General features: G+C 40.4%; 2 protein-coding genes across 3 annotated transcripts in view; both read left to right on the plus strand.

Moving 5' to 3' along the window:
* METTL25 (methyltransferase like 25) overlaps nucleotides 1-13,858 on the plus strand; it is a 197,956-nt gene that overhangs the window by 84,608 nt on the left and 99,490 nt on the right. Inside the window, exon 13 of one of the 2 annotated variants that reach the window (XM_031463059.2) lies at nucleotides 4,382-4,414. The exons of the other annotated variant lie outside the window; for it this stretch is intronic. The gene's annotated coding sequence lies outside the window, so the exon portion shown is untranslated. Of the gene's footprint in view, nucleotides 1-4,381; nucleotides 4,415-13,858 lie in introns of those variants that run through there. 2 annotated transcript variants of the gene reach the window in all.
* TMTC2 (transmembrane O-mannosyltransferase targeting cadherins 2) overlaps nucleotides 4,398-13,858 on the plus strand; it is a 470,409-nt gene continuing 460,948 nt past the window's right edge. The window contains exon 1 of the mRNA XM_064491564.1: nucleotides 4,398-4,503. Within this exon, the coding sequence (XP_064347634.1) occupies nucleotides 4,436-4,503 (68 nt within the window). The 5' untranslated portion in view covers nucleotides 4,398-4,435. The remainder of the gene's footprint in view (nucleotides 4,504-13,858) is intronic.

Genomic DNA, 13,858 nt, shown 5'->3' on the forward strand with positions numbered 1-13,858 from the left:
TCCTAGGAAGAAAAGGAACTTGGTTTGAGAAGGCAGCGTTCCTCATTCAGTGATGTTCCCACCTGGCCCTGAGGATATTTGACCTTGTGACCCTGGGTAAAAAGGTGAGGTAATGTTCATCAGAGGGTAATGTCCCACTCAACTGACTTTCAAATTGGAATTGAGATCCGAATCCAAACATAGTGATTTTTACTTTTAAATTACTTTTACCTTATCTCTTGCAGTAATGGCTCAGTGCTTTTAAGCCTGGATCCTGCAGGTAGAATGCCTCGGTTCACATTTCCACTCTACTCCTTATAATAATGTGTCCTTAAGCAAGTTACTTACTTTCTCCAGGCCTCAGTTTCCTCAATTGTAACAGGAGGATAAAGATGATACCTTATCTTAGATCACAGAGTTGTCGTAGGGATTCCATGAGTCAGTATGTGGGACGCACTGGAAACAAGGCCTGGTGCTTGTAAGGTACCACAGAAGGATTAGCTGTTGCAGTAATGATTCACTTTCTGATGGTGCTGATTTATAATTTAGTCTGTGTGGCTCCCATCACCTCCTGGATTATAACTCATCCTGGTGTGTCAGCAGCCTTAGGTAAGTAGGCCATGGGGTCCAGCCTTAAGTGAATAGGCATGGGGCCCGGGCCAAATTTCACAATAGCTTGCACCTGGTAAGGAGTAAATGTAGGCATGCGCCAGTTATGTAAGCCTTATGAACACAGCAGTAAAGGTACGTGCATGCGCTAGTAGCATTATGTAAGCAGTATGAACAAAGAAATGAACAATGCACATGTGCGAGCAAAATAAATAAAAGCAGGACAAGTGTGCCATGCGGGCGGCACCATCTTGTTGAACTAGAAGAAAGTGCTGAGCGCCGGCACCGCCGCCACCCGCCGCTTGCACGCCACCCGTTTGTGCTGCAATAAAGTGCTGTTTCTCTCCATGTCGGCTCCTTGCGCTGTCTGTTTCCCAACATGTCAGCTCCTTGTGCATTTTTCAGTTTGGGCAGCTCACCTCTTCGAATCCCCCTTCAGCCCCCCTCAGCTGACATGGTGTCTGGCCTGCACCCATACCTACCTCTTTGGGGTTGCACAGGCTCTAGAGTTTGGCAGTGTATTTGCATGTTGAACTCAGTAAATGATACAGTGAATAAAACACACTCAGAAATGACAGGAACCTGAGAGATCATCTAGTGCAGGAGTTGGCAGACTCTTTCTGTAGAGGGCCAGACTGTAAATATTTTGGCTTTGTGGCCATATGGTTTCTGTGGCAACTACTCAGCTCTGCTGTTGCGGCACCCCAGGTGTGGGGTGAATGGGTGTGGCCGTGTTCCAGTAACACTGCATTTATGGACACTGAAATTTTAAATTGCATTAAATTTTCACAAATCATGAAATATTATTATTCTTTTGATTGTTCTTCAACCATTTAAAAATGTAAAAACCAGTCTTAGCTCATGGGCCGTAAAAAACAGGTGGAAGGCTGAATTTGGCTGACCCCTGATCTAGTCCCAAGTCCTTTCACCCAGGAATTCCACCTGGGAATTTTTTGTTGAACTAGGAAGCTACCTGGGTCCCATTCCAAACCCACTAATGAAACTCTCTGGGCAGTGAGCAGTGGAATCTTTACTGTGAACATGTGTGTAATCCCCACTGGTCAGGCTCTAGGACCACATTTGAGAAACTACCCAAGGCCTTCCAGTGAGGACTGAGACTCAGGATCTTCTGTACAGATCTAGAAATGACCTCTAAAGGTTGACTGCAACAAGCACCTCATTGCAAAAGTGAATGGGATAAGTCATGACCTAAATTGTTTAAATTTATTCCTTACATGTTGATTTTCAAAATCCCATGTCCACAAAGGTCATTATTTCCTTTTACTGTTTCGGAGGGATGTGATATCATCTTGGAATTACCCTAAAATAACTGCACATTAGAGAAATCTCATTTCATGTTTTTGTCAATGTAAGAACATGTAAAAATGTATTGACATGTTCTTGTTGGTGACAAAAATATAATCCAAAAAAAAACCTTAAATGGTCTGGTGAATAAAATCTGGTGTAGCTTACTTAAAATTTTACGCCGCTATGTAAAGAACGTGTTTGAGCTACATGTACTGTCCTGGAGGAGGGATGTTAATCACACCAGTAATAAAGGAAGGAAGGAAGAAAGGAAAGAAAGGAAGAATGAAAGAAGGGAAGGAAGGAAGGAAGGAAGAAAAGGGGCAGGGCAAGGCAAAGACTAATGTGTACAATATCATTCCACTTTCACTAAAAATTCAAGTACACTGATGATATTAGTTACCTCAGGCAGATAAAAGACTAGAGGGGGAAGTGGTGAATGAAAGATTATTTAAATTTTCCTTTAAACATATCTTTATTGTTTAACTTTTTATAGGAATAATTTTAAAATAGAAAAAAATTTTGAATGCATATTGGAAACAAAAACTGTAATATCTTTCATAGTCTGGTTATTTGGGATGGGAATCCATTTCTCTGGTAAGGAGAAATCTGCTTCTGAGACTCACCAACTTGGGCAAAATGGAAAAATTTAATTTTTAATGTGAATCTGGCTGTGAAATCCCACAATTATCACCTTCGTTTCCTAACTCAAGCCAACAGTTCAGGAGAATCTTTGACGTGAAATTCCATGATACAAATCTCATCTAAAGTCAGGTAGAACCTTGACTTTGAACAAACCCCTGCTTCGACTAAACAAGTCTGAAGGAGGCAATCCATTCTACTTTCTGGTCTTTATTTTTAATACAGAGTATAATTTTAACAGGCGGCCTAAGGTTTGTTCCATTACAGAAAGTTTCTTAGAAAAGTAATCTGTCTAAGTAATTGCTACTTACACAACTCCTGGTAGACTTCCACTTTACCTTGGTATTTTTTTCAGCAGCAGATTTCTTAAGAATTGTGAAGCGCACTGTTACCAAATGCTCGTGTAAATTACTCTGTCTCATTTGGGCACAACTGTCATTTCCATATAATTACATTTGAGCATTAGATAACTGATGCTTTCTGAAGTAAAGAGAGAAAAATAGATGAATTGGATAAATCTATGAAGTAGTTCCAAGTTAAATATATACTCAAGTTCAAAGCCACACACTAATAAATGCACAAGCAGAGATTTAAGGCAGGTCTGTGTAGGTATTTAACAAACATTTGTGTAGCACAGCGCCAGGCACTGTTTTAGGCAGTTGATAAATGCATCAAATCCTCATAATAACTCAGAGGTAGGGACTTTGTACTATTCACAGGTGAGTTCACTCACCCAGAGGGAGGTTAAGTGAATGACAGAGCTAGAATTCAAAGCTAAGGGGTCAGACTCCAGAGGCCATGCACTGAAGCACCCCACTGGATGGTCTGTTCTATCCCAAAGGCTTTGCTGCCCTCCGCCCTAGTCTGCTTAGCAAGGTGGACACACTCATGAGGACAGACATGGAATGAGCTGAGTGCTGGACTCAACAGCAGTGACTGTGTAGCGCTTGGAACTCGTCATATTAAATGACTGAAAATCCAACCCAGTGCCTTCAGGGAAAACAGAAGAGAGGGAATTCATTGTATCATGCTGTGGACTGAATGTTGTCTCCTCCCCAAAGCCCGTACGTTGAAGCCCTGACACCCCCCCCCCCCCCCGCCGGGTGACCATATTTGCAAAGAGAGCCTATAATGAGAGAATTAAGGTCAAAGAGGTAGAGCTCTGATGTGGTAGGATTAGTGACCTTTGAATTAGACACCATATATCTTTCTCTCCTTCCCATCTCCCCCACTCTTCTTCTCTTCCTTCACTTTTTTTTTCTCCTCCTCTCTCTTCCTCTCTCTCTCACACACACAAGAGCATAGAGGCTGCCTGTAAACCAAGAGAAGAGGTCTTCGAGTAAAATCTACTTTGCTTGTATCTAGTTCTTGGACTTCCCAGCCTCCATAACTATAAGAAATAAGTTTATATTGCTTAAGGCCCCCAGTGTATGGTATTTTGTTATGGCAGCTCCAGCAGACTAAAACACACTGTGGCTCTGAAAAGTCCTAGGGCCAATCCAGTTCAGACACAGGTGGATTCAGGGTCTCAAGTAATGCCACACGATCCTCGCTCTAGCGCTCTTACTCTCTCACTCACTCTGTCCCTTTCACCCACTCTTGTTCTACTTTCCTCTGAATTGACTTCACACTCAGCTCAGCATCCTGTAGGTGCCCCTGCTCCCCAGGCTAACCTAGTGATTCTAGTGGCTAAGCCTAGTGAAATCCCAGGGAAAGAATGCATCTTTTCACCCACAGTTCTAACAAGAGTTGCAGTTCAGCCTTATTGAGCTAGTTTGGGTTGGTTACCTATCCCTGAACCAATCACCATGAATTGACTAAGCCTGGGTTACTTATCTCCCCCTAGAGCAGGCTGCCTGGGGTCAGCCCCTTTTGAGCTATTGGCTGTCAGTGGAGGAGCATGGTTCCCCAGAAGGAAATCAAGATGGCTGCTCCGGGAGAGAGAGGGATACCAGGCCAGCAATGCCAGTAAGTCCGTCATGGTGTTATTGACCTTCTCCTAGACCACTAACCCCCAGAGGCTGTGCATTGAAGTGACTTGGGAACAGTGTAAGAGTGAGATGCTAGAGGCTTACCCTCAGAGGTTCTGATTAGGCGCTTTGTTCAGAAGTCTACCAAGGTTGCAGGGACCCAGGGACTCCAGTCTGAGATGCTTTTCTTTTTCGTTTTGTAACTTATTTCTGAGATTCAGGTTTTTCAGGTGCAAGTTACTGGAAACTAACAAAAATGTGACATGTGATTAAATATGTATTCGGTCTCCTCCCCGTTTCTGGCACAGAGCCCCTAAAAATCTTGAATTTCCTAGTGATAAGAGTGATGTGTGTCTTAACATTCCTAACAGCCACCTTTCAACCACACCTGAGTTTACGTTAGTAAGGGAACTTTTGTCAGCACTTAAATGGTGCTTGTTGCCAGGGGAACCAGCTCTGTGATTAGAGGGTTCGAATTTTTAATCCTACCCCACCTCTAGAGAGAGGAGCTGGGTTGGAGGTTGAATCAATCACCGGTGGCCAATGATTCAATTAATCATGCAACTATAATAAAGCCGTCATAAAAACCGAAAAGGACAGGATTCAGAGAGCTTCCAGGTTGGTGAACACTTGGAGGTTTGGGGAAAGTGGTGCACTGGGAGAGGGCACGGAAGCTCTACGACGCTTCCCTGCACCTTGCCCTCCACTCTCTTCTATCTGACTGTTCCTGAATTATACCCTTTATAATAAACAGGTAATCTAACGAGTAAATTGTTTCCCTGAGTTCTGTGAGTTGCTCTAGCAAATTAATTAAACCCAGCCAGGGGGTGTTGTTGGAACCTCCAATCTATAGCTGGTTGCTCAGAAGCACAGGTAACAACGGGGGCTTGTGATTGGCATCTGCTGTGGGAAGAGCATCTTGTGAGATTGAGCCCTTAATCTGTGCGCTCTGGTTCTATTCTCTAGGGAGTGTCAGAACTGAGTTGAACTGTAGGACTCGCAGCTGATGTTGGAGAATTGCTTGTTGGTAGTGTGGAAACACCTGTGCACACACATTAGCACTGGTGACTAGGAGTTTTAGGGACTCCCAGCTCAGCTACTTTTGAATATTTGTGTCAAATACTCCTAAGATGTAGCTATGTACCAAAAATGACATTCCTTTCCCTAAAAACTATCAAGTGAAAGAAATAAATTTGTCCTTTGAGAAACAAATTACAAGCTACACAGTCAATGGATTAGAGCATAAATATGCAAAGCAAACTAAAGGAGCCAGGATGGAGCTTAAGTCCAGCAGGACAGCAAGCATGCAATGCATTCTTTTAATTTTATTTGTGTGACAACATGTATATGTGGGGCTGAAAATGCTCACTTCCAACAGGATAAGAACTACTGTGTATTTTTATAACATCCACCTGCAACTTTCTCCTCCAAGTATCGATCACTGCTAAATTTGGTCATTTTAACTGCCACTGATATCATATTTTTTTATTTCTGGGTTTTGTTTTGTTGCCTGCGTGAGAAATAAACATGGGAACAAAATCTAAACGAAACCGACAGCCGAGTAAGAAAGAGGAAAGAATACAGAGTGTGAGAAGGCTGTGAGGCCCCTTTCTGCTGAATTTCCTAGCTGAAGAAGCAGCCTGGACATTCAGAAAAAAACAAAACAAAAGAAAATTGAATCTCATTTGGGATAGCAGTTGTTCCGTTTGCAGGAGTGCCTAAATATGTATGAATGTGTGTATTCACAGAGGTGTTAAATCTTGCTCTGAAATTGTTGGGGAAAGAAACGGAAATAAGCATTTAAGTAGTAATGGGGAAAGAGTTGGCGATATTCTCTTAGCTGTAAGCAACAGTAAATAGTTCAGGCCTGACATTTAAGCAGAAATGGAGTTTGTTAAATGAGTAAAGTTTAGCTCATAGAAGCACTGTAAAGCCAGAAAACCAGGCTTAGAATGTGGGCAGAAACAAGGTCAGAATTGAGCCAAAATCCTGCTACAAGCCAGTGCGATGAGATCACCACTGCTGCCTGCATGGGAATTGGATCGTGCAGTTGGCTGGCTCAGCCCTGCACACTGGGTGTCTTTGCCACATGCGTTTCATGGCTTGTTTTTTTGTTTTTTAATTGAAGTATAGTCGATTTACAATATTGTTAATTTCTAGTGTACTTATAGCCTGTTATACAACATAGTCAAAACAGTGACTTCATGAACAGCGACTCCCTTATATAAAGTTAATTGTAACCCAGTAGTATTTAAATTATCTTAAAAATGTGCATTTTATCAACATCTACTAAAAATGAAAATGGTTACATTTTACCACCCAGGTATGTTCATTGGAAAATAATTATCCTTCTCAATTTTTTAAAATCAGTGTCTTAAGTGCAGATTTATAGGATGCTTATAACCTATCACATGGCCAAAGCTGGGAGAGAGAAAAAATAATTTCTAAAAAACCAGTCTGAATCAGAAAAGAGATTCCAGATATTTGCAGAAGCCTAGAAAACTAGGGTAAAATCGATAGAATGGAGTATAACAAGGGCACTTTTTTTCCCCTTCACTTTTTAATAACCAACCGTATGAGTACAGAATAAAGAGGACCTGACTTGTCGGGATATTTCCTATGCAAATACCTGGAGAAGTTTGAGTTGCCCACGAACCTAATATGCATGTTATATGATGGCAGAAGTAACTCTGCCATTAGGTTACATCCAGGACCAGTCTTCAAGGCAGGAGGAGGGAAACTGACCAACAGGAAAACCTGCAGAGGAGGGAGATCAAGACAAGGATGCTACGTTGTATGCAAAAGAGTTGAAGAAAACAGTAACATTCAGGCTGAAAATAAAGAATAAGGGAAGATGTAACTGTCTTCCAATATGTGGAAGAGAGAAAAAAACCTTGAAACTACAAAATTTCAGCTAAACGTGATCTGTATTCCTCAAGTGGATAACACATGAACAAACGGATAGAAATTACACAACTATGGATTTTGTTTTGTTGTAAGAACAAACTTTCTAATGTCTGTAGGTTTCTAATTGGCAGTTTAACTGGGTGGTGAGCTCCTTAATCCTGGAAGTCATGATGACTCTCCTATTATGCTATTGGGTGAGAGATTTCAAATATTTAAACTTTTCTTCTTAATCTTTTGAATTCAAAATGTTAACTTTTCAGATAAAACCAGTTTTCAGAGCAACAAAAAAAAATACTAGTCGTTTGGTGAACATACTATATTTAAGGTTCTTTACCTAACTGATTGTAATCAAACCCCACAGATGTAATTACAGAATAACCTGCTTTTGTCCCTTTCCCTCCTTTTAGTCCTGCTGAGTGGGGCTGCCCCCTTCCCTGTTTGGATGCCATCTTGAGCCAGCCTATGACTTTACAAGTTACATTTAGTTAAGAGTCCTACAGTCACTTCAAGTCACAAACACAACCTAGCTTATAATTTAAAACATCCATCATTGTGTTATAATCAAAAGTTTAAACTTGATTTAAAGTGAAAACTCTCCTGCCTCCACGTCCACATGGGTCCGTCTGCCTTTGGTTGGCTACTTGGAGAGCAAGAAGGCTCATGGAAGGAGAAATTAGGGGCTGAGGAAACGTTTTCCCCATCAGGTACTTTGTAAGGTACTGCATGTCCTCTGGAGGTTGTGGGGGTGCGGGCTGGCGCTGACATGTACTCTCACGGGACCCTTTCAGTCTCCCTCCGCTGCAACTCATGTATCTTGGGCTGGGCGCCTCCAGCCTGGTCTTCAGCCCTGCCCCAGCAAGGTAGTCCTATGTACCTGCCGTCTCCTCTCCCAGGCAGACCGTGTACTCCAGTGGGATCCCTTGTACAACAGCCGCAGGCCGACATCACAGCCATAGTCTCCACAGCTTGTCTCCAGGGTCCACCCCTTTAACTTGCTTGGGGTAGGTGCCGTTACTTCCCCGGGGAAGCTCGCTGCTCTGTTGTCCTCAGCTGTTCTCACTTTCTCAAGCCTAAGGGGGTCCATGGGGCTCAGGAACACCCAGCACATTCTCTGAGAGGCTCCATGGAAGCCCCTCCCACCAGGCCAGGCTTTGGGAGGCCGAACCACTGCACCCCTCTCCAGGGAGGCGAATGAGAATGCAGCTCTCACCTAAAAAAGTCTCCTGCCAAATCCTCTCCAAATCCCAGCCCGCCCTTCTGGCTTTTCCATTTTGGTGCTCTAAGTAAAGGACCCACAAGGAAAGGGCTCATAATCTTAATGGACTCAAGTATTTTCTTAATAGTTTTGTCTTTTGAAGGTCTCATATCTGATAGCTACCATACGTTGGTGCCCTGGTCAAAAATTTCAGTTGAACCTCTGTATTTTCCTCAGTCGCCTCAACAAACCCATCTAAGCCTCAATTTCCACATTTTATGGGTAGGAAAAACTGAGGCCCAGAGAGATTAAATCATTTGTCCAGACCATGATCATACAGCTTGTAAACGGTGAGACTGGATATAAATCCGGAATCTGTTATCCACACATGCACCATCCTGTGTGGGTCAGCTGGTTTTGTTATAGAGACCAATCAGCCTAAGTATAATTTTCCTTATGGGAGCAGGGGGACGAGGGTTGTTGCTGCTGAGCAGTTGGAACCCAACATAAATTGCCAATCATCGTATTTCAGTCATTGGCTACTCAAAAGCTCTCCTTTGTGGACCAATACATTCTGATGCTTGCAGCCAGGGAGAGCTGCATGTATGTGCTATTCAGCCAATTTAGCTGTTGTATCTATATGACAAAGGATCACAGTCAACATTTATTGAGCACTTTGTGCACTTGCCTAGATTCTTGCATTCTTTCCTCATACCACCAAGGTAGGAGTTTTCGCATTTTATAGGTGAAGAAAGAAGCCCAAGAAAATGCCCTGGGAGAAAACACTGAAGACAAAAGACCAGGCTTCTTGTTCCTATCCCAGCTCTTACTAGTACTCGGGGTTGGCTGATCCAATTCCACAGCTCTTTAGGGCCGTATTTCTCCTCATATACCAAATGGAAAGAATGGCATCTATCCTAGTTGCTTTACAGGATCCTTGTGGGTTCAAATGAGACAATGGATGGGGAACAAATTTGAAAACTCACCAAGTACTGTCCACATTTGGGAAATCATCACAACTGTGATTCCCATCTCATGAAGGCAGCTGCTATAGGTAAACCTGCAGGTTTATTGTCTGCCCAGTGTCACATGCCGAGGATCACAGAGATGCTGTCCAGCGTGCAGGGCAGAAGAGATTGTGTCCGGAAAATCATGTAAACAGAAGGAAAGGAAATATAATTAAAACAAAACGAAACCAAAACCTCAAAAATAGTGTTGCATGCCTGAGACACGGCCATGCTGAGAAACCTTTGGGATACTTTTGTTACTCTTGAGAACTATTACAAGGCTTGAAAATGAGAGCCAGGTGGAGGAAACCGGAGTGAGGCCACAACAGACGAGCAGAGAGACAAAAGAAGCCCAAACTCACACGTTTGGGGAGGGTGAGTGTAACAGTGCAGAAAAGTATTTTTAAATCCACTCAAAAACTGACCAGAGATTCTAGGATATGACTGGATGTTTGCAAAACACAACAGCTGTTGCATTCCACAGTCTAGAAGAGAAATAATGGAAACTTAGTTTCCTCTTTTCCAACAAGACATAACAAAAGCAGAGCTGATGTAATTAATGAAAAAAAGATGGCCATTTGAAACAGTAAAGGCACCGAACAACAGAGTGGAATGGAAATGAGGCCCACATTCTGGGACAATTCATTGTTTATCTGCTCTTCTTTTTATGCACGCTGTGTTCTGCTAATACTCCTCTCTCCAGGGAGACAACCAAACCAGGTTGGTTAGCGATACAAGTATGAGTAGTTAGATGCCGTTATAAGCAGCGAGTGGATGGAGTTATTCCTTGAATATCAATTAGCATAGTCCATCCAACTTAAAGACTCTTACAATTGAATACTTCAACTTAATGGATCTGTTTTCAAATTCCCTTTAATGGCCCTTCTGTGACCATAATATCTACTTTTCCAGACATCCTAAGTAGAAACCATTATGGACAATGTATGTAAAATCCCCTAAGGACAGCATATGGAGGAGAGACGGTGGACTGCCAAATTTAGCAGCTCTGGAGAGAGTGTTGTTGAATTAAACTTGAGTCTACAGGGATTACACTTCATTTATGACTGGCAAAACATATCCTCCCAATTCTGAAAGATAAATCCCACTGATAAACATGTGGATTTCACAAGTGTTTCTCAAAAACCATAAGACAAGAAAAAAATTCTTTTCACAAAATGCAAAGTTCTATAAGATTTTGGATTTATGGAAAGTCACAGGTTATTTTAGCCATGTTCTTACTGTTAAGTAGGGGATTTTGTGAGTGCTGTACCAACTCTGACCAGAGCAAACTTAGTTCAGAAGTTACATCCCAAGTTCAGATGTTAGGGTATGATGACTGTTTTGAAAACATTCAAGGACTGACAAGGCAGTGATTACAGTCTTTGGTATTTTAAAGATGAGAAAAGAATAATTTCAAAGCATGGGGTGGGGAGAACCAGAGCATTGTCAACCTTTTTTTTTTTTTTTTTTTTTGCCAAATCTGCTCAGTTTTAATTTTATTTTTATTAATTTTTATTTTATTCATTATCATTTTTTCATAAAGTGGATACTTGATAGCACAAACGCAAAGTTTCAAGTGCATTTCTTTAAATTTAATGTGCTTTGCTTCATGAAAAATCATCTTGGTTTATCTTAGCGTTCTAATGTCATCATGGACCAGGGAAAATATTGCGGCAAACCAGAGCTGGTCTGCAGACCCACAATTGAAAACCACTAGCTTGAGTCACTTTGTTGAGCTAGTTTTCTACCCTAAGCAACCATTAAAACTTAATTCAAAAACTTCCAACATCTAACTAGAAAGCAAACTCCTGTAATTTAGGGCAAAGTGATTAAATCTTCTAATGAGTGTTTACATTTATGGGGGAATGGCGTTTTATTCTGTCCCCATTCAATAAATTCCTTAGAATACAGTTTTTTTTGTAATTTCCAGTTTCAAGGACATGATATGGCTAGGATTTTACTCCTCTTTGAATAATTTCTAGCAAAATTGTTACCTTATCTTGAAACACTAGGAAACTTGTAACTTACATGCACAGAATACTCTTCATTCTTGCTTTCCTTTTTCCATCCTGAATAAGAAAGCTCTTTTACAGGTTAAATCTAATCATGAACTCCAAGAAACTACTAAGATTGCTTGTTTTTTGGCATTGTCATGTGTTTGTAAGGAGCAGTCTTCTTGAGTATTAAAGTCTTAAAGGCCAGGGAAAGAGAGTATTTTTTCCCCTGTTACTCTAAAAGCCAACGTACATTGAAAATATAATCTACATAAACTAAGCCTAAAATTCTCAACCAAGTAATTCACACACCAACACTATTTTTTTTTCCATAGTAAATTACTCTGAATCCTGTGAAGTAGGACTAGGGAGTGAAAGTGCTGATGAAAGGCCTTCACTTTTTTACTGGTATCAGTAATTTTTTTTTTTAACACCAAGCTTGTCTTCCTTTTGTAATAAGTATAAATCTATCAAGAATTGTTTTTGAAGTTGGAAATATGTGTTGTACTGACTCTTTATAGCAACTCTGCTTTTATTCTCAAGTATAAGTAAAACACAGATGGGAGGTGGAGGTAAAAATCCAAAACATATTGCTTGAACTAAAGAAATGATTGAATATAGAATTTGAAGCTGCATTAAAGCCAGCAGAGTTCTGTTATTTTTCTTAAACGTTTACTTTTCAATTCATGCTAGTAATTTTCCCTCCGCATCATAAAGAACATCTGCTGGTTGCTGAATTTGTCCAAGTGACTTTGGCTACATTATCTGAGAACCAGCAGAGGGCGCCATCTACCACTTTCTAGCATTTTAAGGGGAGGAAAAAACTCCTGAACGTTTGATTTGTTAGTAAAAATGCACAAAGGGGTCAGAAGTTTTCAGTACGAAGCTTTCCTCTTGGAAGCTTTGCATAATTGAATCAATATTCAAGTTGGAGAAAAAAGTATAAATAAAAATAATGGATACAAGATGTTGGTGTTATAGAACTTCAAAAAAACAGAATTTCTTAGAAATTACATTAAAAATTCTTCCACTTGACTTAGTTAATACAAATCCTTCTTTATGTCAAAATGTTGGGACAAAAACGTCAAACAGTTATCAAATCATAGCATGCTAAAATCCATATATTTGTAAAATGTCTTTGTGGTATCTGTCTACCACTGTGTTTGGAACACTTAAAATCTCAAATGTTTTTGCCCAGCATATACTGTGACTTTCATTCTGTACATAAGATTTTTTTTTAATGTGTTTTCTCAACTAACAGTAAAATTTACCCTGTCGTAGAGTTAGTGTAACCAGTGACTATCACAGTTTACAAAGAATATTGAAACTTTATATGTAATTACTGCTGCTGGGTTTCCCAAAAATAGTTTCAAGTTTATCTTCTTTAAGGCGTGATTAATTTGTGAAGAAAAGACACTATGGCTTGGAGGCAGAATGTGTAGATATCTTGAAATAATAAAAGCTCAGCCCTTTAGAAGAGAGAATAAAGTTAAGCTTAGGAATTCTAGAATGAACAAATGGGTAGATATGATATATTAGGGGTATGCAACTCAAACTCAGAAAAATTTTCCTTATAGAAAGAATTTTCTTACAGAAAAATGGCTGCTTCAGAAGTTAGTAAGCTTACTGTTGCTGGATTACTCAAGTGGATATTCACTTGGTGAGAATGTGTTAGAGATTTAATTTCTCAGATTTGGGTGAGAAGCTGTAATAAACTTCTAAAAAAGGCCAATTTAAATTATTTTAAAAACATTTTAAATTGGTAATAGTGTTATATTAAAATTGTATGATATTAGGATAATGCTAGCTGATGTGACAAATAAGTCTAAAAATGTTAGTGGCTTAACATAACCATTTCTTTCAAACTCACATACTGGTCCAATGTTTATTGATGGCTTGTGGTGTACTTTCCTCTATATGGAGATTCAAGGATTCAGCTTCTGTCCATTTTGTGACTTCATCATCTCCTGGAGCCTTGAAATACTTCGCCTCCAGGCAGGAGAAGGGGAAAGAAAGAATAGGGAATGCTTAACTATCTTATCCTGGAGATGACACAGTTACTTCTGCTCATATTCCATTGGTGAGAATGAGTCATATGATTCCATATAGATCTAGAGAGAAAGGGAAGCACCAGCTTTGATGTACAGTTAGCTGTCTTTTCCACCATCCATCCCTCTGACCACTAAACATTTGTGTAGACCCTTCTTCTTATACATTAAACAAATCATTACCTCTTCAAGGAAGTCAGCT

This window comes from Camelus dromedarius, chromosome 11 (genome assembly GCF_036321535.1).
Source record: "Camelus dromedarius isolate mCamDro1 chromosome 11, mCamDro1.pat, whole genome shotgun sequence".
NCBI lineage: Eukaryota > Metazoa > Chordata > Mammalia > Artiodactyla > Camelidae > Camelus > Camelus dromedarius.